Below are 25,923 nucleotides of genomic sequence, written 5' to 3'. Positions count from 1 at the left end.
CTTCAGAGAGCTTTGAGAAAAAATTAACAAAACAAAAACAGCTCTACTAACTGAAATCCCTAGAGCAGACATGATCAAGTGCATTTTGGAGAGCGCTCTCTTGCACAGAGAAATACTTATCTGTTCACAAATAAATAAATAAATAAAAAGTTATTTAACCAGACGGTATTCTATTTCTGTGATTAAAACCCACACGGAAGGGTGGGACAGAAGCGGGGAGGAGGAGAAAGGTTATTGCTTCTGTACATTGGAGGACAATCTGCCAAAATGAAGTATGTTTTTATCAAAAAGATCAAAAGCCCCTGCTAAAATCTGCTGCAAGTGTTGTGTTTATGGATAAAGAACCACAAATGTAGCTAAAACGTTTTTAAAACTTGCTGATACCATCTGAAAAAACAGAAAAGAAACATTTTACATGCATTTTACATGCATTTAATACATTTTAATAGTGTATTCTGCCAGTTCTCCTCCATGGGATCATCCACACTAGGACAGACACACACGTTGATCATTTGGTGAGCAAGATGAATTTCAGGGTGCGGAAAAAGCAGGTCTCTAAAGTTACCACAGCAGAAATGACATCGTAATGGGATTTTTGAAAACATAAAAATTATGTGCCCATTGAGATGTGGAATTATACCTGTTTATGGGGCTCAGCTGCCACAAAAATAAGACGGGCTAATTTCATAGCTAGGGTGTCAGAAGGTCTGAAATGACCATCACAAAGTGAGTTTTCCATTTAAGGCTGAGCACTAGAAAAATAACAACTCTTGGTACCAAGGGGTCAAGAACAAGGGTTTTATATATGTTAGGTAGAGAACCACTCTGTTTTCTCCTTTTGGGACCAAAAGTCCAGCTGGCAGGTTCTTGTCATGACCCAGCCAAGCCCCACAATACTTGTCCCTAGGAGAAGAGGGTAAAAAAGAAGCCATTGCCAACACCAGGCACTGCTCAATGAGCAACACCTGCAGTGCTCCTTGTGTTAGACATCCCAGAGTAGAAACACTTGCAGCCTCGAATATTAGAAACTGGAAACATGATTAGCGCTGGACCTTGAAATTGTTAGGCTATTAATATTTGAATACGAGGTGGATTTAGGGAGGAGAGACAATGTGAGCAGAGAAGTGAAAAGGAGAGTGACCAGGGAGTTAGAGGAAGGTGGCATGGAGGTGAAGGGTGTGAAGAGAGAAGAAGCAGTAAGAGAAGGGAAGGAGAGATGGGCAGGAGAATTGAAGATGACAGGGAGAAGGGAAGGGATGAGAAGGCAAAAATATTTAGGAGACAAAAAAACTTGTCTATCCTACCAGGAAACAGGACCTCTCGATTATCAAATACAAGAAGTGCTGCTGCCAAAAAACAAAAGATTCAGGTAGCTAAAGAGGGCCACATTTCTTCACCTAACATGAAGTACAAATTGTGCACTGGGTAGAAATGATAATTATGTTTAAATTTTAACATTTATTTTAATTATTGGTAGATAATAGCATTGATAAAATTGAGCAGGTCACTAGGCTGAGCTGACACACTGATCCCAGTCACCAAGAAAATGAAGGATACTGGAAAGATTGAACTCGTTGTGCATAGTCAATAAAGAAAGAGGCTCACAAAAGATACACGCTATTCACGGTCCATCCCTGGGACAATTAACATTTTAAATGGAATTTCTTGAAAAGACAATAGGCGCCTGTTTACAGATCAGGAGGAGGGTGTTTCCCCTTATGCCTCCTTCCTCTTATAAAACACTATACTGTTAAAAAAAAAATCTTCCCCATGGCAAACTTTTTTCTCTCTAGCCTCTAAGGTAATATATGAAAAAATCTGTATACGGAATCTGTTACTTACAAGTTTTAATAAGACTTTTTGGGTTTTGACAAACAGAGAAAGAAGTTGCAAGCTCTCTCTTTTGGATGGTTGCTGTGGAAACCATTTGGGCCTTGGGTGATGAGCCTGAACTGTTGATCATTGATTTAGTACACAGACACTATAGAAATCAAAACACTCTCTTGAAAATGATCTATTTTATTAGTATTTAAAACTAAGTTATTACAATTTCTGATGAAACCTTAGGACATTTTTCTGAATGGATTTAGTATGTATGTAAAATTTCTGATGAAACCTTAGGAAATTTTTCTGAATGGATTTAGTATGTATGTAAAATATTTGTTTTAGGTGTTCTCTTCAATTAAGTATGTTAGTCTCCTCAAAGGATGGCACAACAAACTGCCACACCATTGTAACAGCTGGAATACCAAAACCATTCTCTAAGTACTACCCTCCAGCAGTTGATAAGCTCTGAGGCAAATGGCCAGCGTTGTGTCCATGTTAATAATTCAGGGAAGATTAAAATTTTGGATTTTGTTTTGTTGTTCTGGATGAGAACAGGAAAGTTTCATCTGAGAAACGTATAGGATGTTGTGAGGTGCTGAGAAGCTCCTGTAAAGAGGTGAATGCCTTCAACTCTCCTTAGAGTTGACAGTGTTCACATTTTCCATGAGGTACACAACACTGCAGTTTCAGTTAGGCTTTTATTTTGTTTCCAACAGTGATGAACAATGCTTTATGCTTGATGCGCTCAGACACTAAGGAAGTAATTGGGTCCAGATCCTCAGCTGCCGTAAACTGGCATAGATCTCTGAAGTCAATGGAGCGCTGGTCCCCTGGTCTCTACCTGCCTCCTGAATTTCACTTAACAGTGACAAAAGAGGATGATCTATTTCTGCAGCATACCTTAAAATTCTTCTGGGACTCTGGCGTTGGGCTGTCAAGATCTATCAGTTTCTTCAGCTCTTCCTCAACAGTGGACTTGGATGCTCGTTTTGGTGATGCCCGTAGATCTCTGGCTGATGCACGCAACCGTGGATGGGCCATTTCATTGCCATCACTCTGGTGACGTCTTAAAGGGAAGGGAACAGACATGTTCAGGACCCAAAGCCACTCAGGGCTTGGTCTATGAACGTAATAAGCAGTAAAGCATCATCAAGATTTTCAGAGGGAAAAACGGGGTAGAGAGGGAGGGTATGGGAAGATTAAGATCTAGTTTTGTATAATACAGTAAAGTCCATTATAAATGAAACCTGTTAAAGGAATAAACCTGTTGAAAGCATCAACTTCCAATGCATGAAAAGAGTACCATAATACATTTCCCTATTAAAGGAATGTACCTATTCAAAGAATGAGTATTCTGCACAAAGAACAAATATATAAACTAAAGTCTGTTAAATACTAGCTGAATGCTTAAACATACCAAATGTCCCTATTCTTTTAACTGGCTTCCAGTGTATAACTTGTACAAAATACTTTTTATTTTAGCTTCTATCTAGCATTCCCTTCGGTGGCCCATTGCACAGTTACTGGCATCATCTGGGAATGCTGTGCTTAACACCAATAATGACTTCAAAGCAGCCCTAATTGCCCAGACATTTGAATCTCCACTGTAGTGGGTCAATGGTTCTGATATGCATTTTTCCAACCTCCATCTTTCAAGGTCATCTGAGACCCCCAAATCACAAAACTCTTAATGCAAAATTTAGAATGTGGGAACAAAATGAAGAATCTAAGGGAAAAAACACTCAGTGTTGAGGATGTTTTTTTCATTTGTTCAATTAATATTTTGAGTTTCATTTAAGAATTCTCTAAAGAAAAATTCTGCAATTTAATAAAGATGATAGCTACAGCATTCTATAGAATTTCTATAGAAATTACTTTAAAAACTTTTACTAAATAATGAAGAATGATAACCAAGCTATGGAATTTTTAAGCCACGCTATGGAATTCTACGGTAGAGATTCTAAAGTTTTATAGAGGTCTGATCATTTCATTAAATTCTATCGGACCTTCCATACAGGACACTTCTCTGGATTTCAGTGCTTCTTCATGTTTAAGTTAACAACCAAACAATAGAACCAAAAAACGCTCTTACTTTCTGGTATCCATAAACCCCACAGAGTTTATTGTCCCTCCAGGTTTTTTCCATCCAATCAGGTACTTGCTAGTAGCACCCTGGCGAGGGTAGAAAGTCCTAGGACCAGAGGAGGAGGAAGAGGAGGAGGAGAAAGAAGGTGCGAGCTGTGGGGAAGTAGCAGAATGAATCTCTTCTTTAGGTGAACTTCTGGCACTGGTGAAAACAACTGGGCTGGCAGAGTGTCGTGAGCTCATGGTACTGGGAGAGAAGCATAACAAAGACAAAGCTTAACTTAAGTGTGTGTGTGTGTGTATGCATCTTATGTAACTTTTTTAAAAACTGCATTTGGTTAGCAGGAATACAAAGTATTACTATTATTATTGTGATGTAAAGCTAATAATAATAATACTGTGCTGTTCTCGCGTGCCTTCCATCAGAGCACTTTCTAAAAATGAATGAATTAAACTTCACAAGCCACCTGTGAGCTACAAAAGTATCACCCCAAATTTACAGATAGGAAACCTAAGGCACAGAGAGGTTAAGTGACTTCAGGGTAACACAAGAAGTCTTGGCTGAGCTAGCAAGCGAACCCACGTGAGAGACCTAGTTTATCCACAAGACCAGCCTTATCAATACCAAGAGATTTTTTTAGTATTAAAGAAATCCCAATGATATATAACTCTAGAAGATATATATTACTGGCCTTATTCATTATTACACATAATTCAGAGTCTGCTGCTGGCACAGCTGATAATGCCACCATGAGACAACACTCTCTACTATGTGATAACAATGGAAGCGTTTGAAAGTCCTGCAGACACAAACGTTTTACTGTTACAGAAGTTTCATTTCAGTATTACCAAAAAAGGCTGGAGACCGGAAAGAGAGGATTAGTAGTTCGAGGAAACCAGAGTTTTGGTTTGCTAGGAATCAGTGTGGATGAATATACTGAATACTTCTTTGATGAAAGACTCTGGGCAACATCATCAGTACTGAAGGGCTGCACTGACTGTACATTGAGGACTTACCTTCATTGAGATCCAAGACCTGAGGATTCTACAAGAGCTGAACCATTCTTCTGTGAAGTCTGTGAGTTATGTAGGCCATGATCAATGCAGTTGCTTGGGTGCCTAGCATTTTAAAGCCTACTTTTCAATTCTAAAAGTTCAAGGGGAAAAATAGGATTGCTCATCACAGTAGGAGGAGTCCTTTTTTTTTGCACCCTCTTACTAGGAGCATTTAATCAAGAGGAAGAAATCATTTGGCTAATACATATTCCCCCTAAACAGCATTCCAAATGGACTGGACCTTGACCCCATGAAGCTGAATTAAATTCTAGTTTTCCCTAGTCATTTCAAGGCAGTTGCATATGGGAGCAAGTAACATTGGGGAAAGAAGGAAAATGTTGGTTAAATAGGTTATTTTCTTATTTCTATCACTTTGTGTAAATAGCAAATCTGTAAATAGCAGTTTCATTAAAAAGAAGAAAAACGACTAGGCAATTAATTTGCTGTCCAGCAGACTGGGCCTTAACTGAAATTGAATGGATTTTTATACCTCTAATTCCTGACATAATCTGTCTAGGCATAGAATGAGGATAAACTATTCCAGCTGGTTTCCATCATAGGAAGAGGGTCTTGGATAAAACTAGTTTTCATTTATATGTTGATATGAAAGTTAGATGTGGTCTAGGAAGGAATCAGAACATCAAATTTTAAGACGACTATATATTATGTTATGCTTTAAAAAGGTGGAGGCATCTGTAACTACAGCAAAACCTCAGGTATAGATTCGGTCCTGGAATGTCATCATATATTTTAAGGACTTTGACAATTTTCTACATTACTTATGTGCATTGTCTTCTCCGTAACTGGAGCACTGGAGGGTGTGTGTGTGAATGTGTGAGAGTGAGTAATTCTAGCATTTGAAACAGATGAGGTTTCTGGTGTAAAGTGGTCTTTTCTGACTGTGAAATAAAAATTAAATGGATGGTTGAATTAGCTAGTAGTTGAATGAGCCCTAAATTTTTAGCCTGATAGCAAGTTCTCCAGTGATCCTGTCATGTGAAGGTGCATTGTCTCATTTGTTACTGAAACAATTATAGAAGATATTTAAGGCATCACTTATGGTAACCTATTGTCTACACACTTCATAATAATACTGAACATTTGATATTATATATCAATTTTCAATTGTAAATTTCAAAGGCCTTTGCAAAAGAAGGTATTGTTATTTCTTTTTTTTTAATAGTAGATAATGAAACTGAGTCAGAGATAAGAAATGATTTGCCAAGGTCAAAAATTAGTGCGAAAAAATTCAGTTTTCCTGATTTCCAGTTGTGCTCCCATTCAAAACTTTCTTTTTAAATCTGTTCAGGCCATAAAAAACAGCTGACAATCATAATTTCTTCCAGTTATCTGCCAGTAAAAGTCAGATTGAAAAAAACTGGGAACAGCTTGCCCATAGCGGGTCAAAGTACAGTCCACCTGAAATTGCACGTCACAAATCTTGTCTACTTATGTCCTGCACAAATATCACTTCTGCTAAAGAAACAGAGCAGAAGTAAGGAAAGAAATTCAGAAGTTGCTTGCCCTTTTTTTTTTTTTTTGGAAAAGAGAAACTCCTACACATGCTGTGGAAACCAGTCCATCTATGAGACATCTCCATTATCAAGTTAAAATATCAAGTGCTCGGCTGGGATGCGCATCTTAAAAGAAAATTGCATGGGGCTATTTTGTTTTTAAAATATTTTATAGTTCAGAAGGAGTGTGCATTCGAGAACTGGAGGTTTTTCCTTTTGTGTAGGAATATTAATATTCCCATTATTTGTCAGAATTTTTAGTGTTAATGGAGAGTTACAGAGGGAGTGGTATCAATGAGGAGGGAAGAGAGGGTTTGTAAATAAATTTCCAAATATATTCCATGCGTTTGTTTATACCTATTGTTATCAAGATGTTTCACTGAAGAGGGTATAGTAAACACATGAAATAAGATCCAAGCAGCAAAGAACACATGAAATATGCAAGGAACAGTGGGTGGCAGGGGGTAGAAAAGTTAGCTCACAACAATTTTTATTTTTTTGATGCCCTTGATTTATATATTACACTGATCCCCACTTGTCCTTGTTTAGATACAAGTTTTAAATATTTTTGGAGGTGCTCAGTATTACAACATGAACATTCTAGGGATTAACGTGGTACTTTAGTGGCAGCATACTGTGCTGTTGACACACAGGGATCAAAAGTCCCCAATCTACAAGTTGCTGAATAACAGTGCAAACACTCTGCAGTCAGTGGAGCACCGCACAAGTAAAGGTGTTTGTCTGAATAGAACCGGAAGGCTTGGGACACAAGTTTGGGTCAGTCTACATGGGCTAGAAGGGGCTGGAAGCACTGTAGAGACAGCACATTCAATTCCTGGGAAGAAAGTGGGGGATTCAAATTGTTCGAGCTGGCAGTCTGAACAGTTTGATTGTCTCTGAAGGGAGCGGAGTACAACCCTCAGGCTTGAGAAAAGGTTTTTTTTTTTTTACACTGAACTTGAGTGTGGTAACAGGAAAGAATAAAAAAATATCTTTTCCTCCAACACCCATAAAAGAATCCTAGATTCTACTCATCTACACATAAAAATATTGTCCAATCATGAAATACAACTTTTTAAAAAGCAATTTAATACCACATTGAGATGGAAATATCAGGGATTTTGTTTTTAGTTTTGATAGTGAAGACCACAAGAGACCATTTAGCTAGGGAGCAAATGAAAGTCTGACGTAATTAATATGTTTCCTTTTTTATTTTAGGAAATTCAAATGATCAGTGCATATGGTTTCTGTTAATGATGTTCAGATATAATGATTCTGTGTAATTACCACCCTACATTAATGCAGTCCTCCTGGGATGCCATGAGAAACCTGCACAATCATCAATAGAGATTTTGGGCATGGGGTGGAGAAGGAAAATAAAGCCCAGCCAGAAATACTGCTACAAAATTTAATCACTATAATTTACATTTTGCCACCAATTCTCAGGTACAAGTTCTTTTATGCACTGTCAAATGATCTGCACACTAATTACTGTCCCTGTCTTCTAAAGGCACAAACACCCCTAATTTGCAGTTATTTTATTTTCTGCAACTCATTTTGTCACCAAACTAAGTTCCTCTTCCTCCAGCTAGGAATGATTGCCTTTGTAGATTATACCAAAAGTATTTTAGGTCTGTAGGCACAAGGTAAGCCTACAAGAAGTGAAGGGGAGGCTAAAAAAAAATAAATTAAAAAAAAAAAAGGTGTGTGTAGAACCATCAAAATGTGTACATGCCTTATTGAGTAACAGCATGTTCTTTTGTCACTCTTGACTTTCCTCTCTCCTTCCTTACCTGCTAGTAACTCTCACTGACAGTGTCTTGTCTAATCAAGAATGCAGGCTCTTTTACTTTGTTTTGAGGCACTGAATACATTTTTGAATGTTCAAAAATTATCAAATAATAATGAAGGAATACAAGGCAGCCTGTTTTTTCTCCATGGCTAACAGACCAAATACTGTGCATTAATTTTGCAAGGTACTGTAATACCATATTTCCAAATTAGGGTGCCTCAATTCTGTTCTACAGATTACTATATCATTTCTCTGTGTAAAGAACTGTACTTCTGTTTGTTTTCAAAGAAAGCAAAACAAGACTGTTATATTTTGTATAAAACCAGAGTAGTTTATCAAGAAAATTTAACACCATTCTGAAAAAATATTTACAGGAACAAACAATTTAAGTGTAACTAGAGAAATGAGAATTGGGTAAAACCAAATAAACCATAGAAAAGTGTCATGTTTGGAGACGTATTGCTATAGTACAGTGAATTAATGAGATGGTTTGACACGCTAATCCTACAATCAGTTGGTATCAGTTTATATATCCCTTATATTTCATGGTATCATGTTTCCTTTTTTCTTTTCATTCTCTGCCACTTTTTTATTTCTACTTTTCTATTTACACTATTTGCTGCATGGAGGAGAGAATGCTAGAACCTCAAGAGCCCAAACATGTTTTTACTGTTAGGAATGTCTTCACAATGTAGCTTTTAGTACTTAATGTAACACAGGGATTTACCATGGCCCTTTTTCTCCTTTCTGAAAAATTTCTTCTAAACAAAAACGTTGCTGGTAACTTTCCAGCATTGTCTTAAAATAAAAGTTATAAATGTCAGGTAAAAAAATAAGTGTAAAGAGATGCTTACATAAGGAGGCACTTAATGCCTACAATGCCCCTAAGGGCAGGTCTACACTTACTTCCTGGTCCGGCCGTAAGCAATCGATCTTCTGGTATCGATTTATCGCGTCTTGTCTAGACGCGATAAATCGATCCCGGAAGTGCTCACCGTCGACGCCGGTACTCCAGCTCGGCGAGAGGAGTACGCGGCATCGATGGGGGAGCCTGCCTGCCGCGTCTGGACCCGCAGTAAGTTCGAACTAAGGTACTTTGAATTCAGCTACGTTATTAACGTAGCTGAATTTGCGTACCTTAGTTTGAAGTGGGGGGTTAGTGTGGACCAGGCCTAGAACACAGATAGAATAGGATGGAACCCCATTAACAAAATCCCTAACTGAAATTACCATGACACTGAGTGCAAGGAAATCATTCACTGCATTGCAGACTGTAACAAACCCAACTTGCAGCTACAGTGTCAGAAGCTGTTAAACTGGATGTTAAATCTCCAGCTTTGCTTCATCTCATTTCTCCTCTAACAGAACTGTTAGACTGAAGAACTGTTAGCATTATATTTTCTACCCTCCAGCCCACTAGATATTTTAGCTATCTCTTAAAAATACAAAGAAATTAATACAAACAACAATAAATGCAACTGCCTGCCTAAAACCAGGAAGGAAAAAAAAATGATAAATGCTTTCCCTTGCAGATTTGTTGTTTTTGCTTAGTACTATGCATAAATGCATTTTTCTTCTTACAATGATTAATAACATTTTTAAAATAATTATATTTAGTATTTTGGGAATTAAGCTAGAAGATCTGAATTTTTTTCACCTCTAATTTTTATGATTCATTTGTAGAATGAGTGCCTTTCATCTAAGGAGCTCAAAGCACTTTACAAAGATGTTCATTATCTTCGTTTTACAAATGGAGAAACTGAAAGAAAAAGGTAAAGCGACTGTCCTATGTCACATACACAGTCAGTAGCAGAGTGGGTACTAGACTCAAGGTCTCCTCATTTCCTTGTCCCTTACTGTATATGTTAGATAGCACTACCTCCCAAGTTTCTTAACAAAAAGATTGGGGGGCATGGAGAGAGGAAGCAAATGTACAGCTATATTTTCCTGTATGAAACCACCACTTGAAAAAAAGAAACAAAAATTCCAAAATCAAATGGGTATTGTTAAATTTATTTATCCCCTTGTTGACAATGATTTGAAAAGCAATGCTTGCACGATGTTCCCTATAATACACCTATCATACTAAAATCTTACATCATGTGTAACAGTGGTAGAGTGGAGCATGTTCCTGCTATCACAAATATTCACACACTCCTTAGACTGACTAGACCCACCAGTGGGAGAAACAAATACCACACGCACTGTCCACTGTCAAACACCTTATGCAGTGGGATCTTTCAAACCTCTGGGTTAGCCAAAATAGGCACACAATTTTCCCTTAACACTCACTTCTCATCTCTGATACGTTAAAGAGAGAGAAAGTGAAGGTGGAAGGGGCATCAGTCATGACTTGAGAGAAAATTACCTTGTGTGGGAAACAGCATCACTAAGACTATAAGCACTGTTCTCTCTTGTTAAAGGATTGGAGGCTGGTTGACTCTTCGTGTGAATATCCAGGCTTAGTGAAGACTCCGTCTTCCGGTCTACAACATGGCTTTCTTTTTCTAAAGTCCTGTCTGCGATGGAGACTACTTCACTGGAACTATGCCACAGTGGTGTCACTTTCTCCTTTGTAAGCCCTGATCGAGGAGACGTTGCTGAGGTTCCCAGAGAAGCTGTGCTGCCATGGCTGGGGCCATATGAGGTGGTATCTATGCCACTATCAGCTGAAGTCCCTTGAAGGTAGTTGTAGCTGTTCAGCTCTGACTCAGTGCGATCGCCACTGTCATACCATTTCTCATCACTATGGGCACTGGAGGCATTGCTGGAGAGAGTATTGCTACTGGAGTGGCTGGAGTAGTGGCTGTCAGACTACAAAAAAATTTTCATGGCTTTAATTCAGAATGATCATGATGAAGAAAAGACAAAGAAGGAACAACTGCACTATGGGAGCTCTACTTTTACACAAGTCTGGGGGGGGGACTTAGAAAGTCTAAAATTCACAGACATAACTCAGGCCATCAGTTTAATGCCCATTTTAAAGCCTTAGTATGACCTTGGGCGGTCATGCCTTAATTTATCAGAAAAAGTCTAATTTACCCCACAATATTTTTACACCATTTACTTTAAATTCAGTCACCTGTCCTAAGCCCACTCACAAGAAAAACTGACCATTCACGTTTAAACTTGTGATATTCAATTGCAACTGCATAACAGTAGAAAAGTGCCCAATTCTTCAAAGTGCTTATAATTAAAGACAGCACAGATGCTCATTTTAAGGTGATTTAGAACATGAGAACCCATCAATCCACAGCTGAAGTGTGTGTTATTTTAATAATCTGATTACTTACCCAAAAGTTTGAGAAAGGACAGAATGGGCATCTCTGACTACTCAGATCCCCCTTTACTAGAAAGCTCACTGCTTCCTCAGCAGCAATCTCCTTTGCAAATAAACACTGAAATGTGTTATTTGGTTTTGAAAGTATCACCTTCAAAAGGCAGAGTTGCAAGAAAAGAGGCTTCAGTGCAGTGAGCAAAAGGAGGAACAGAGGAATAACCAGACCAGAGTTTATCTAGTTCATTATTCTCTGACAGCAGCCAGTGCCAGATGCTTTAAATGAATGCTTTAAACTTCATTGTGGGCTTTTGTGAAATAACTTGATTATAAAGGAAATTTCTTCCTATCCCCCATTATCAGTTAGTGGTTGACTAATGCCTGAAGCATGAGGGTTCATATCCCTTCTGAATTTCTTGTTTTTAATTCCTATCAAATGCAATTCTGGATGTTCTGCTCATCCATATAATCAGGTCTGAAGCTGCTATACTTTATGCAAGACACATATTTGGTGGTTAGATGGTCGGAAGAAGGAGAAGGGGTGAAAAGGTTGTTTAAAGCCACCTTTATTACGTTTCCTTCCTTCCTTCCCAAACCCCTCCTCTCTCCATGGAGCCCATTGCACCAAGCACAGCTCAGGCTCTGGGCCAAGGGGCTACGAAATACATATAGAATTTTGTGGAGGCTGGAGGAAGGAGAAATAAGCATGGATCCACACAGTATCAGGAATCTCACTCTCTCTCCGATTTGTTGATGTCCTAAAGTAAGAATTCATATAAAATTTGGAGTAACAGTCATTAAATTGATTCTAATTCCTAAATATCTTCCGTTTCAACTATTTTAGTCTTCAGTAAGGCTGTTTCTCTTCCTACTATCCATCAATTTACAAGAATAAATAACAGCAAAGCAAACATTAAATTACAACAATGCAAATATTAATTTATCATAGAAATGTAGGACAAAGGGACCTCAAGTTCAGTTTAGTTCCATTTTTCCAGTCCTACATTTCTCTTTGGCCTTATTTATTACATACAAGTCATTTCCCATCTCGACATCTGTTCAGCTGTGTCAATATAAAGACCAAATGTATCAACATGCAAAAACTGGTTCATACTGCTGAGCGCATGAAGATAGGCCATCATCACTTTTATAAAGGAATGTTTTTACTAGCTGGTAATAAAAGAATTTTGCAGCACACCAGTAGCAGAAGTGCCAACTATGTGCAAAACAGAGTGCTGGTTAGCAACAGCAAATCGTAAACAAATATCTGTATGGGAATGTTATTTGTGCATAAGTCAACACAGTTGATCATTTCAGCATAATCAAGCAATTTAGTTTAGATAACTATGTAATAAGGAAATTATATATATATATATATATATATACACACACACACATACACACACACAATATTTTATATTTATATAAATTACACACACACACACACACACACACTCCCTCTAAGTGGCCTGATACTGTGGATGCACTTAAAAAGCTTCACCAGTTTGAAAGATTCTTTTGGTTCTAATGGAATTTGCAGTTTTAAAGGTTGGGACTATTACTGTAACTGACCAAATGTTTCACACTGGTGGAAAGTTTAAGGGTGCCTTTGTAACAGCACTTGGTTTTCCATTGCAGGGGACCCAAATTTGATTTCTAATCTGGATCTCTCCCTTTCAGGGCTGGCAGACGTTGGGAATGCTGCACGCTTCACAAACAGATGCATGTCTGACAAGCTCCAAAGGGTGTTCCTACCCAGTTCTACAGGGTCAGAAAGATGTAGTTTTCTATTCAGCGATTGAACATATGTATAAAGGTAAGAAAAACTCCTCCAGGCAGGACTCCAGCAGCTATTATGGAAGAACTTTTCCAACTAGGGAAAAAGTTATCATCACATTTAAAGGAAATAAATGAGAGAGACTAGATAAAGAAAGGAAAATTAAAAAAAAAACAAGTATAGAGGCAAGGGAAGTGCTATTTATATTTCAACGTATGTGTATGGACTGCTGCGCCAAACTTCTAAACATTGCCATATGAAGCATTTTTGGTAAGTTCCCCAAGTCTTGCATCTGTAGCCTGGGACTAGCTAGCGGGATTTACAAAGGATACTTCCTTTGGGAATAATCAAAGTTCTCACAAATCCTCTGCTTATCACCAGGTACCAGACCAAAAACCTGCTGTTCAATTGGCAGTAAAATGTTCCTGCTAAGAAATTTGCTATTAAAGCCGTGCTTAGCTTCTGGAATACTGAAAAGGCAACAGATCTGCTTTGCTGACTCCTCTATAGTCTAACAGAGGAGTATGTTTTTTTGCTGATTTTATCATTATGTTTTTGAAAGATACTTAGCCTTTGAACGGCACCCAGGCCTTTTGGGCAAACATTTAAAAATAATTTTTAATAAATTAACTTACATGACCCTGCTTATTTGGAGACAAGTGAACAACAGGATCCTGCCTCATCAGTCTTCCACTGGGACTGTCTCTGAAGGATGGCAGTACTTTTGATACAGCTGGGAGATGGCATGTGGGTTCTGCAATACAGTAAGCAACATTGCACTTACACAGTATATGCACTGTAGGGGCATGTGAGACAAATTAAGAAAACTTGAAATCTGATGTTACAGTTTGATTTTCCCCACTGCTGTCATTAACCAAAACCTTTGGACATTCAGTCATAAATTTATTTCAAAATACAGAATGTATGGTATACAAACCGCATGTGAACAACCAAGTGCCAAGTCCTCACCCGTAGTAAATCAGTACAGCTCCACTGAAGTCAATGAAGCCATGAATATTTACATCAGGTGAGGATTGTGCCTCAAGTGTCCAAGAGGATGGGGCCAGGATATTAAACCAGGTGCTGGCATACCATGAAAATGAATGTCTCTTTGTTCACATGGCCAGAGAACAATACATTACAAAGCTTGAGGTCCATCCCTGTTTAGTTGTACTGCAAGCAAGGCAGAACAGACAAGTTACAGTGATCACTTAACTATACACATTTATTTCCCCTTGAACTTCAAGCATATCTTGTATAAGTACCCCAATTATTTCTCATCAAACCATCTATAAAGAAACAGATATTTTTAAAAGAATCTATTGTCTAGTCCTAAATAGCAATATCATCTGTCGTACTACTTCTATACCACTCAATGGTTTTGACTGTACTCCATGAAAATCTGGTTACTGATCTGTAGTGTAACTTGTTCTTCAAGATGTGGGTGCCAATGTGTATTCCACTCAGGTGCATATGTACCCAGCCCATCGAAGCAAGAGAACTTTGCTTTGTAGTACCCACTGGGGCAATGTTCATGCCCTCTGGCCTTCATAGCCCCTCCCACGGCTAAATAAGGGCAGCACCGCCCCAACCTCCCTCAGCTCCTTTGCACCAAAATCCAAGACTAGGACAAAGGGTGGGTTGTGGAATACATATCTGCACCCACATCTTGAAGAACAAGTTATAGTACAGGTAAGTAACAGTTTTTTCTTCAACTGGTTGCAGACATGTCTTCCACTGAGGTGACTCACAAACAATACTGGTAGGAGATAGGGTTTGGAGTCTTCTTAAACAATGACTGCAGAACTGCCTTCCCAACTGACTTCCTTTCCCATCTGACCTAGTTGCTGTGGTAATCACATAAGGTTTGGCAAAAGAATGTACAGAAAACCATGCAGCAGCTCTGCAAATGTCCAAGATTGAAATATCACTGAAAAATGCAATTGACGAGGCTTGAGCCCTTGTTGAATGAGCCTGTAAGGACTGTAGGGGTGTGGTCTGAACTACTCCATAAGCTGTGGTAATGCAGGAAGTTATCGACCTAGAAAATCATCTGCCCAGATACTGGCTGACCTTTCATATGATCCACACAAGACACAAAGAGCTGAGGTGGTAATGAACAAAATGATTTAATTCTTTCCAGACAGAATGTCAGGCACGATCTCATATCTAACATACGAAGCTGCTGTTCATCTGCATTCAAGTGTGTCTTAGGAAAGAATACAGGTAAGTGGATAGCGTGGTTAAGGTGAAACTGCAAAACTTTTTTTGACAAAAATCTTTGGATGTGGCCTCAGGGTCACTTTGTCTTTGAAGAACTGTGTATATAGAGGCTATGCTATAAGGGCTTGCAGTTTGCTTACTCTTTTTGCAGAAGTTATAGCAATAAGAAAGGCTGTCTTTGGGGAAATGAGAGACAAGAAGCATGATTCTACTAACTCAAATGGAGGACCCATGAGGGCGGCTAGTACAGTATTGAGGTCCCACAATGGGACTGGTTTCCTTCACAGGTAGAAAGTGCCTTTCAGAAATCTCACTACCATGAAGTTTGAGAAAACTGACCTCCCTTGGATTGGAGGATGGAATGCCAAGATCGTCGCCAAGTGGCCCCTCAACAAGATAAGAGCCAGATCCAAGGACTTCAAATGTAATAAGTAATCCAAATCTCCTGAACACAAGTTAACATTCTCTTATTGACCAAACTGAAAAATGTTTCCGCTTGGCCAAACAGGTAGTACTAGTAGATGATTAGAACTCTCCTAATTGCTTCTGAACATTGATCTTCATTCTCACCTAGCCATCCACCGTCCATGCTGTGAAGTGTAACACTGCTCAGTGCCAGATGTGCAACCTGGCCATGGTGTAGAGTCACTAGGTTGGGAAGATAAACACAAGATCTGGGAGTTTGAACGGACAGACTGAGGTCAAAAAATGAACACTGTCTTGGCCAACCTGGTGCAATGAGAATCAGTTTGGCATGGTCCAACTTCAGCTTGAGGATACTCGGAGAGAAACCGTAACATAGCCTGGAGTTCATAAAATATGAAACTTCTCATGTGTCTTTTCAGAAAACAAAGACTGTCCATCAACTGGTATTTCTTCTATGGTCTGGTTTTATGTACAGAGCAATGCCGGAGTTCTGCAGCCAAGAAGCCCTCTTCACTGAGACATGGCAGTGTCTTAGAAGAGGAGGAAGAGTCTCTTTGAGCCCGGGAGTGGCTCTGATTAGTTTTATGAGTTCTCTTCCTTGGGGGAGCAGATGAAGGGGACTGGTCCCCTTTTCTCTGAGAAGGGTCTGAATCTGGTGGCCTATCCAGGGTCCACACCAGCTCTGAAGACTGATGGCCCTGGTGATCTGCAGAGGGCCAAATCTGGCTTCATGGCTTGTTCCATGAGGTGCTGTTTTAAACACAAGTCCAAGGCAACTTGAGTGCTTTTCTTAAAGGAATGGCAAATGGAGTACTCTTTATTGTCTCTCTCCCCTAAAACACAACAAACATATATGGGGATTGTTATTTGGAAATGCCACCCCACAACAAGGATGGAGCTTAAATCCTGGTGAGGGCATAGTACTATATAACACTATAAACAGAACTAATTCCTAAACTGACTACAAGGGTATTGCTAATTAACAATTTACAGACAATCGCACCGTTGTTGTCAGAAACCGAGAGGTAAAATCCACATGGGAAGCTCCAACTCAAGCTGCGGGCAGTGAGAAGGAACTGGGGGGGAAGGGGTCAGAGTAGTGTCACCCTGATATAGGTATGGAAGAGGCTATGAGGGCAACAGGGTGCAAGTGCTGTCCCAACAGGGACTGCTAAGCAAAATTCTCTGACTTCCGTGCATTGGGCGCATGCACACCTGAGTGGAATACAGTTCTGCAATGACTTGAAGAAGAAACAGCATATATTTGGCCTTGTCTACATGAGAAAGTTGTACCAATTTAACTAAAACAATTTAGAAACGGAATTAATTAAATGTGGGCAATCTCCTTAAGTGGACACTTGTAGTTGGTTTAAGTGTGCTTTATATCAATTTAAGGTAAGTGGATAAGGAGGTGTTTGAATATAAAAAGCAGTTAATTCTTTTCTGAGAGGTCGCTATAGAAGTATAGAGGTCTTGCATGGAGTGTTCCCCAGCAGTATATATTTGTTTTCAAAGAGCTAAAAGAGGATGGGTCTTGGTGACAGTTCTTCACATGGACCTTTTAGAGATACTGAATACTCCGCATTCTTAAAATGCAACATTTAAGAGAAATTTGTGCTTACAAAAACCAAGGAACTTAGAGTACTAGAGGGTCACACACTTCATAGTTTTTGTAGGCTGAGTTTATCGCACTTTCCAGGGGCTCTTTGAATCCCTCCATTCCACCTCACGAGCTCCCTAAATGCCACTCTCCTATCCCGCACTGTCTCAGGGATTCCCTTGAAATGTCACCCAATCTCCCCTGCTGCCAAGGGTTCTGTGTGATCCACCCATTCTCCCTCCTCCCATACCAGGGTTCCCCATTCTCCCCCACTATGCTGGCAGATCTGTGTGCACCCCCGTTCCCACAGCCTCCCTTCTCCCCTTTTTGCCCATGTCTCTGTGTGCCCCCAATTTCTCACTTAGCCCATCCCAAGGGCTCTGTGTGCTGCCCTTTCCCCATGGCTGTGTCTCCTCCTTCCCCCATACTAGGTTCTTCCAATCTCTTCTTCCACCAGGGGTTCTGTGTGACCCCCTTCCTCCATTTCAGGGTCTCCTATTCTGCCCCCATGGCAGGGGCTCTGTGTTTGCCCCCATTCCCTTCATCTCTTCTTCCTGAAGGCGAGTCTGTCTGCTCCCCATTTACCCTTCCCCCTATACTAGGGTCTCCCCCCTGCTAAGGGCTCTACGTGCACCCCCATTCCCACTTCCTTCAATGTTCATAATTCCCCCTTCCTCCTATGCCAGAGGCCTTATCTGCCCCTCAGTCCCACCTTCCACCCATGCCAGGGGCTGTTTTCCCTCTTCCCCACATACCATGGTCCCCCAAACTCTGCCACCAATAATTTTTCCCCAAATCAATAGTGTTCTGGTTACTGATGGCTAGACCATTCCCTGAAAGATTGGAATTGATTGAATGCAGCATTCAGAAGTTATCATGTTACCTTCCTACCCACAGACAAACAGTAATGCCATCAAGTGTAGCATAAGGCATTCGCAAGCTTGGTCAACCAGTTGCAACTGGGCAAAGTACAGATGAGAGCTAACCAAACTTCCTCAATATAGCTACTCTCTCTCAATCTTTATCTAGAGCATTGTTATCATTCTAACCCTAATGAGTCCTCTTACTCTGGTAAACGTGACAAAATGGTGATTTGGTGCAATGGACAAACATTCTTTAAAGTCTAGGGTGAGGCAGAAACAGCTGTGTGTGAACCTACTGTGCCTTATGTCCTACCTATTAACAAACCCTAATATTGCCTTCTTAAAGCTAAAGAATTCTACTTATTTTGTGGTGAACCAAACTGCTACATAGACTCATCAGAACTGGAATTACAGCTTCTGGCCAGAGATGCAGTTTACAGTCAGAACTGTCTGAATGCAGGACACTACCCAAGAGAGATACTGAGAAATAGTCCTGTATCCTCTCTCTTTGCTTTTGACGGATGTTGGAACCACCTTTCCCACCAGAAGCACAATTTTTACTGCTCCTTTCATTTTCATTAAGCCAATACTGTAGCACCTAACATTCCACAGCAGAACCTGCTGGCTGCTCTGTTCAATGCCAGCACCAATACACAACAGAGAAGCTGCAGAAGTAATGCTGAACAAGAGATCAGTTTTACATGTGTCGTTACCATCACAACAGTATGAAAACATATGCAATTAAAAATCATTCTGTAAAAATGAGAACAACAGATGAGTATAATCACAGGTTTTCCATGTTAAAAGGAGAAAGGGATGACAGATGGCTTCATTAATAAGGCACAGCTCACTGAGGCTCTGAAGTTACTGGAAAAAAGTACGTCTTCAGAACCTGAGAATCACAATGCAAAACTTCCCAAATGCCTGCTGCATTCACTGAATCCTTTCTTCTGTGTTCAAGACTAGCACATTTATATAGGAATAATAGCAAACTACAATGCAGTAAGAAGATCTTATGTGCAGACAAGGTTGGGAAAGTTATGGACTTACAAGAGTAGCTTCAATTCCTTGGTCCTAAAATGTCCTAAATTCCTACTAACCTTTAACAACGGAGGAATTAAAAAAAAATAGCAACCTTGACCAAACTAGTCATATTGTAACAATGTAATTGGTTGGCTATTGTAGGGCAAAACTTGTATCAGTGTCAGACTCTCATTGGTATCAACTAGTGTCAAGTTGTCACCTCAGTGCATAACAGCGATATATAAAGAAGGAAAAGGTCTATGTACTGAAACTCCAAAGGAGGGCTTAACAGTGCAAATCTTCAGTACCCAGCTGTTTTATGTAGTTAATATATTTCTTCAGCTGACAACTTAATTGCAAAATGCAAAGAAAATGTATACACTGCTAGAAGGCAATTTTAACCAAGCTACAGATTTATTTCACTACTTAAACTTTAATTGCATTTTTTTCCATTTTGTACATGGGATTTTTATAGCTTCAATGATCAAACATTGAATTTGCATTTATATAGCACCATTTAAAAGGGAAAATCACAAACACTTAAGATAAACTAAGCGAAAATTAAACCAAGTCGAACCACTGGGGAGAGTAGGTGTGGTCAAACAAGTCTTCAACAGCAAGACAAACTAATAAGCGTGTCTATCCAACCAGTTCTTAAGGACATGGTGTTCCAGAGAGTGGGAGAATTATGGAAGGTTTAGCCTCACAATAACTGCAGTTCTTCCTCAGGTGATACTCAGAGGTCTCAAAGAAACAGACTGAAGTATATCTAAGGGTACGTCTATACCTAGCCGCTAGTTCGGTGGCTGGAAATCGAACTTCTGGGTTCGACTTATCGCGTCTTGTCTGGACGAGATAAGTCGAACCCGGAAGTGCTCGCCGTCGACTGTGGTACTCCTGCTAGACGAGAGGAGTACCGCGGAGTCGACGGGGGAGCCTGCCTGCCGCGTCTGGACCGAGGTAAGTTCGAACTAATTTCAGCTACGTTATTCACGTAGCTGAAGTTGCGTACCTTAGTTCGAATTGGGGGGTAAGTGTAGACCAAGCCTAAGATCTAATCATTCATTCAGATTAATAAGAGTAACATTCACAAAGAGAAAATACAGTGCTTTAGAAGCTTCTCCCACTGCCTGGAGAAATATAGTGCCAAAGTCACCTTGTGGTTAACACCATTTGCTTACTGCAGAAATTACCTACCCATCTGGTCAGCAATGCTATCCTCACTCCTCTGCCAGCTTGGTGTGGATTTGCCGCTGCCACCAGTATCTGTCTGCGTGTTCTGCCTGTCAATGGAGGCAGGGGATCTACGACTCATTCCGAACCTGTTGTAGTGTCCCCAAAACAAAGGTAGACAACAGTTTTAATTATGCTTAAATCCCATGTAGAAGAATAGCATTTACAGAAAAACGGTTATTACATCAAGTAACTTGACCCAGCAATCCAGAAACAGCTTCTTGTGGGATTTTTAATGCTTTTCCTTTCAGTTGTTGGGGGTCACTTGCTACCTTTTATTTATAAAATACACAGTATACATATTAAACCATTAATTTACTGAGCACCTCTGTTCAAGAACCCCTCGTATCAGTTAAAAATTACCAAAAATTGGTCCTAACTGTGTACCAGTCAGCATGCTAAGTCAGATGAACTTTTTCTGTGCTTAAAATATGCTAAATTATTTTGTTGCAAGATGTATTCTGGAAGGTTCAATAAAGTGTTAGTTGTTTTTACTAATGTAAACAGTAGGTTCACCTTTTTCAGTTGACTATTGTTGAGTTTGAGCACTGCTTACTTTGTGCCAGGCCTTGCCAAGGCTAAGCCCTGGCACCTCTAGCTTGGCAGTTTATAGCCCCGGCACCTCTGGGCTTGGCAGTTCATAGCCCCGGCACCTCTGGGCTCGCTGCATCAGTTATGAATGTAAAAAAAAACTGCTTGAGCCCCAGCACACCTTTTTCATTACAAATGAAGCACTGGTTTCGAGAGAACTATTTGTCACAAACAAGTGGCACCCAGGAAAAAGTTGAAAGTTTATATCATAATTGAATTTGTTTTTTGCAATTTCCCACCCCAATAGGCATCAACATGAGATTTTTAATTCTTCAGCCAAAAATGAGTGAAAAATTAGGGGGGCAATAGGTTGTTTAACAATGACTGGTTTTCAGTGTTGCTGTAGCCATGTTGGTCCCAGGATATGAGAGACAAGGTTGGGGAGGTAATAGCTTTTACTGCACCAAGTTCTGTTGGTGGAAGGTACACAGAGCTGAGGAAGATCTCCGTTCAGCTTGAAAGCTTGTACCTTCCACCAACAGAAGTTGGTCCAATACCTGATTGGTTTGTCACATAACCAGTCATGAGGAAGTCCAATGGGTTAACGATGCCTCCAAAGGCTGAATTAGAATTCTTTTTTATTCAAGCACCAATTTCATATCAAAGCAGAACTTTTTAAAATCTGATTTCATTCACTAAAGGTGTGATTTAAAGATTACAAGTTTTACTGAAAGCCAGTGGAACTGTGGCCCCAACTCACTTAGGCTCTTTTGAAAAATTAAGTATTTAAAAGGTGCTGGATCAACAGTCCTAGACCATGAAGTGCTATCTAGCCACACAAGTACAACATAGGGAGTGACCGCATGAATTTCCCTACACTGCCATTAAAGTGGGCTGTGAGGTTTTACAGATTTCATAGACTATTTTATCCTTGGCTTATCTGCTGCGGTGACCAGCATGTCACTACATGGCAACAGTAGTAGTGATTTTTGGGATGTGGGCATTTGTCCATTAATAACTAGATTGAAAGCACCAATGCATTCCACATGGGCCATGGAATAGCCATTACCTGGGTAATTTATGGTGAATGACTGATTTGGGTTAGTTTCAAACTTGTGGCTTTGAGATAATGGATCAGCTTTGGCTGAAATAGATGAATATCTGAAGCCATTGTTTTTCCTTAATTTCCACACACATTTTTGGGTGGGATTTTCAAAAGTGCCTAAGGGTATGTCTACACTGCAATAAACACCCACAGCTGGCCTATGTCAACTGGCTCAGACTCATGGGGTGCAGGCTGCAAAGCTATAAAACTGGACTGTAGATGTTTGGACTCAGGCTGGAGCCTGGGCTCTGGGACCCTCCCCCATTGCAGGTTCCCAGAGCCCAGGCTCCAGCCCAAGCTGGAATAGCTACACTGCAATTTTATAGCTCCGCTGTCTAAGCCCCCTGAGCCTGAGTCAGCTGAGACAGGCCAGTTGTAGGTGTTTTACTGGAGTGCTGACATACCGTGACTGACTAAAGAGCACAGGCCTGATTGAAAGTTATATCATGATGAGATCTGTCAATCAAATTCATTAAGACACTGAATATAATGTATTCAAATTATGGTGTTGTATATGTCTGTTCAATAAGCAAGTACCTGACAAGCAGAAATCCGCAGCAAAAAGCAACTCAAAAGCATATCAAGAAGGTACAGAAACAAGGGGTCATTTATAAAAGGCCAGGCATTCAGGATGTGGTACTAATCTGCACAGTAGCTGCAAGGAATGTAGATAGGGAGGAGAGGAGTAAAGAGATCTTAAAAATGAACAGAGACAGGTGACTATGTTTCCCACTTAAATTCAATTGTAGTCAAGGCCCTGTATACACCATAGTAACCTTGACCTAAATTCTGGGGCAAGACCCTAAGTATTCAAAGATACTCCAGTGGAGCGGACTGGAGATTCTGTAACAACTTCAGGAAAATCACACACAAAAATTGAAGTTTTATTTAATTATATATGAAAATGAAAAATAGCCATTATAGTATCTCCCCCCCTTATTTAATATGATATTAAATGTTTTCATGCTGCCCCAAAATTTTTAATTTTCAAATATGCTGCAGAGTTATGTACTGAAAATGCATAACTAACATAGAAGCAAATGATTTTGGCAGTTAAGGGTGGACAGTTGGGGCTTTTGGCATCTGGAAAGATGTGAGGTGTGGAAGATAGTTAAAGTTTGTGGGATGAATCCATTAAAGTTTGTGGGATGTTAAAATGATCAGCTGTGAAACAGTTAATTTGACATTGAAATTTGTATTATATTTCGAAATGAATAAAGGGATACTGTTCTGAGAGGTACTGGAGCAACTCCCATCTCCGAACTATCCTTTCAGGTTGTCTGCAGATTCAAGGAGACACAAGGTAATAATTTTACACTCAGCACATATTTGTAGTGTTCTATTTGCAGCCATGAAAACTAAAACCTTTTTTTATTTAAATGAAAGCCTAGATTCTGAAACACAAGCAAAGGATGGATTCTGGCAAATTCCACTGCTAAACAATTGTGGAATACACAGGATCCTCCTTTATCCATCAATATCTATAAATGTAACATGTTGTATGATTTTAATACTGCAGTTTAAATATTAGATTCAGACCTTCTATTGATGGCTGGACCATTACTTGAAGGATTTCATAAACATATTCAGAATTTAAAATAAAAAAAAAAAAAAATAAAACCACACAAAACAACCATTAAAACCGATGAACAGCAACAGTAGATAAGCTTTGTACACTTCACAATAATTCACATCATGGAATTTCCCCAGTTCCAACTACTTAACATAACAGTTGAAATGAGAATAAACACATCCCACCCTGCCAAACATAGGCCTTCCCAGGTGATCCCTAATACTGAAATGGAAACCGGCCAACCAGTGGCATGCCATCACATATTTAGTCAGGCATGCAACTGTACACCTGCATGCAAAATGGCATCCTCTGCACAGTGTAACCTCACACCCACTGTAGGTGCGAGGTCATGCTGTGTGGAGGTCTCCATTCTGTCCTATAATTTCCTTCCCATCAACATCCCGTAAACTTTAAAGGATATACAGAATTCTACCTCGTAATCCAAGAGATAATGGGAATTGTTTAAATTAAACATTGTGAAAGATTTTCAAACAAGTATTACTGTATTAACAAATTACATTAGAGATGTATGGATTTTATATTTTTTTTAAAAAGCTGATCACTTCCCTAAACATTAGCTGAGTGACTATTGAAACAATGGTAACATCTGGTAGTGGGTATCTGTCCATGCTACCAAAAATAAAAAAGGAGTAATTAGAAACAGTATTTAAAAGAGAAGTTCAAGATCTAAAAACTCATTTATCAAATTGTGCAGCATCAATATTTTATTCTTCACATAATGTTCTCCTATTTAACATCCTTGATATCAATATTCATCATCAAGCGCAATGTAATATGCTTTGCTTAATTTATGGTGTATTTTTATCAAAGAGGACATCTGAGATCTATGAAAATACGGTTTGTTAATCTTGGTGAAATCTAATCATTCCCCTACTAATTAAGATGCAACAAACTTGTTTATTTATTTATTTTTTATTAACTAGGCCATTTAAAACTTACTAATTAAACTAGGAAATAATTAGTGCTGGTTGTAGTGGTATCTTTTATGCCACTTACATTATAAAAGTTGTCACAGGCCTCATGAAAACAGCAGAAATGCATCTTTAATTCCCAAAGGAACACAGGAAAATAGTTTATTTCATACAGCCAGAAAAGGAAAAACATTCATTCGTTGTTTTATACTCCTTTTTTACATTCTATTAACATTCATACATATACATAAAAACCATACAATACAAACAGAAGTGTACATGAAACATATATCTATAATATATATAGCAAACCCCATCTGGATACTGCTGAAGTGAATGAGGCTTTTGCCATTGTTTTTAATGGGGAATGATCAGGACCAATAAAGTAGAAGGATCACCAGTTACGGTTACAATAAATATTGCTGGATAAAGTTTTCATCCTACCCTCTATTTTCAATTACTCGTATTCTGAAACTTTCATCTTTCAGGCTGAAATTTTTCATGCTTTGTTTTTATACCTGGAGGTGAATTTTTGGACAGCTTTAGCAAATATGGTTCAGCATGAGAACAATGGGGAGGAGACTGAGAGGGGCACGGTATTTTTCCCCATCAGAAAAAAAAAATCTTGCTAGTTTTTCTAAACAGTTTCTACAGCTACGTCATTGTGCTCTGAAAGGTAAATTTGCCAAACAAATTGCCTGTTTTGAGGATCAGTGCCATTTCTTATCATTGTTCATTTCATTATTCCAGTGCAACATGGTTTGATTTGACAGAATTATTAATCTTTTAAAACAGTTAATTTAAAGTACGCAAGTGTGGTTTTGTTTTCTGAACTTGTAAAATGCTCAGCAAAGAAGGATCCACTATAGGTATGTGCATGAATAATTTGTACAGTGAAATGGGCTAAGAAAGGACTTTTGTGCACTTTGGGATGATTCAGGACAACACTTAGGCACATGCATAAATCAATCCTTATTCAGAACAATCCTTATCTGTCCTGAATAGGGATGCTTTTCTGAATCTGGGCCTTTGTGTTGGTGTGCAGGAGGGAACCTACTCTGCAACAGGGGAAGGCCACAGCACCTA

The 25,923-nt window shown here is 39.3% G+C and overlaps 1 protein-coding gene across 3 annotated transcripts in view; it reads right to left on the bottom strand.

The window, feature by feature from the left end:
- SIPA1L1 (signal induced proliferation associated 1 like 1) overlaps positions 1-25,923 on the bottom strand; it is a 388,229-nt gene that overhangs the window by 9,943 nt on the left and 352,363 nt on the right. For all 3 annotated transcript variants that reach the window (XM_024218824.3, XM_026651467.2, XM_026651466.2), the window contains 5 exons: positions 20,661-20,785; positions 13,964-14,082; positions 10,643-11,088; positions 3,920-4,159; positions 2,728-2,893 (listed from right to left, as the gene is read on the bottom strand). In XM_024218824.3, coding sequence (XP_024074592.2) covers positions 2,728-2,893; positions 3,920-4,159; positions 10,643-11,088; positions 13,964-14,082; positions 20,661-20,785 — 1,096 coding nt within the window. The remainder of the gene's footprint in view (positions 1-2,727; positions 2,894-3,919; positions 4,160-10,642; positions 11,089-13,963; positions 14,083-20,660; positions 20,786-25,923) is intronic.

The sequence above is a fragment of the Terrapene carolina genome, unplaced genomic scaffold (genome assembly GCF_002925995.2).
Source record: "Terrapene carolina triunguis isolate 2854851 unplaced genomic scaffold, T_m_triunguis-2.0 Scaffold96, whole genome shotgun sequence".
NCBI lineage: Eukaryota > Metazoa > Chordata > Testudines > Emydidae > Terrapene > Terrapene triunguis.
The sequence above is the reverse complement of the archived record's forward strand: the minus strand, read 5'-3'. Positions and strand labels throughout refer to the sequence as shown.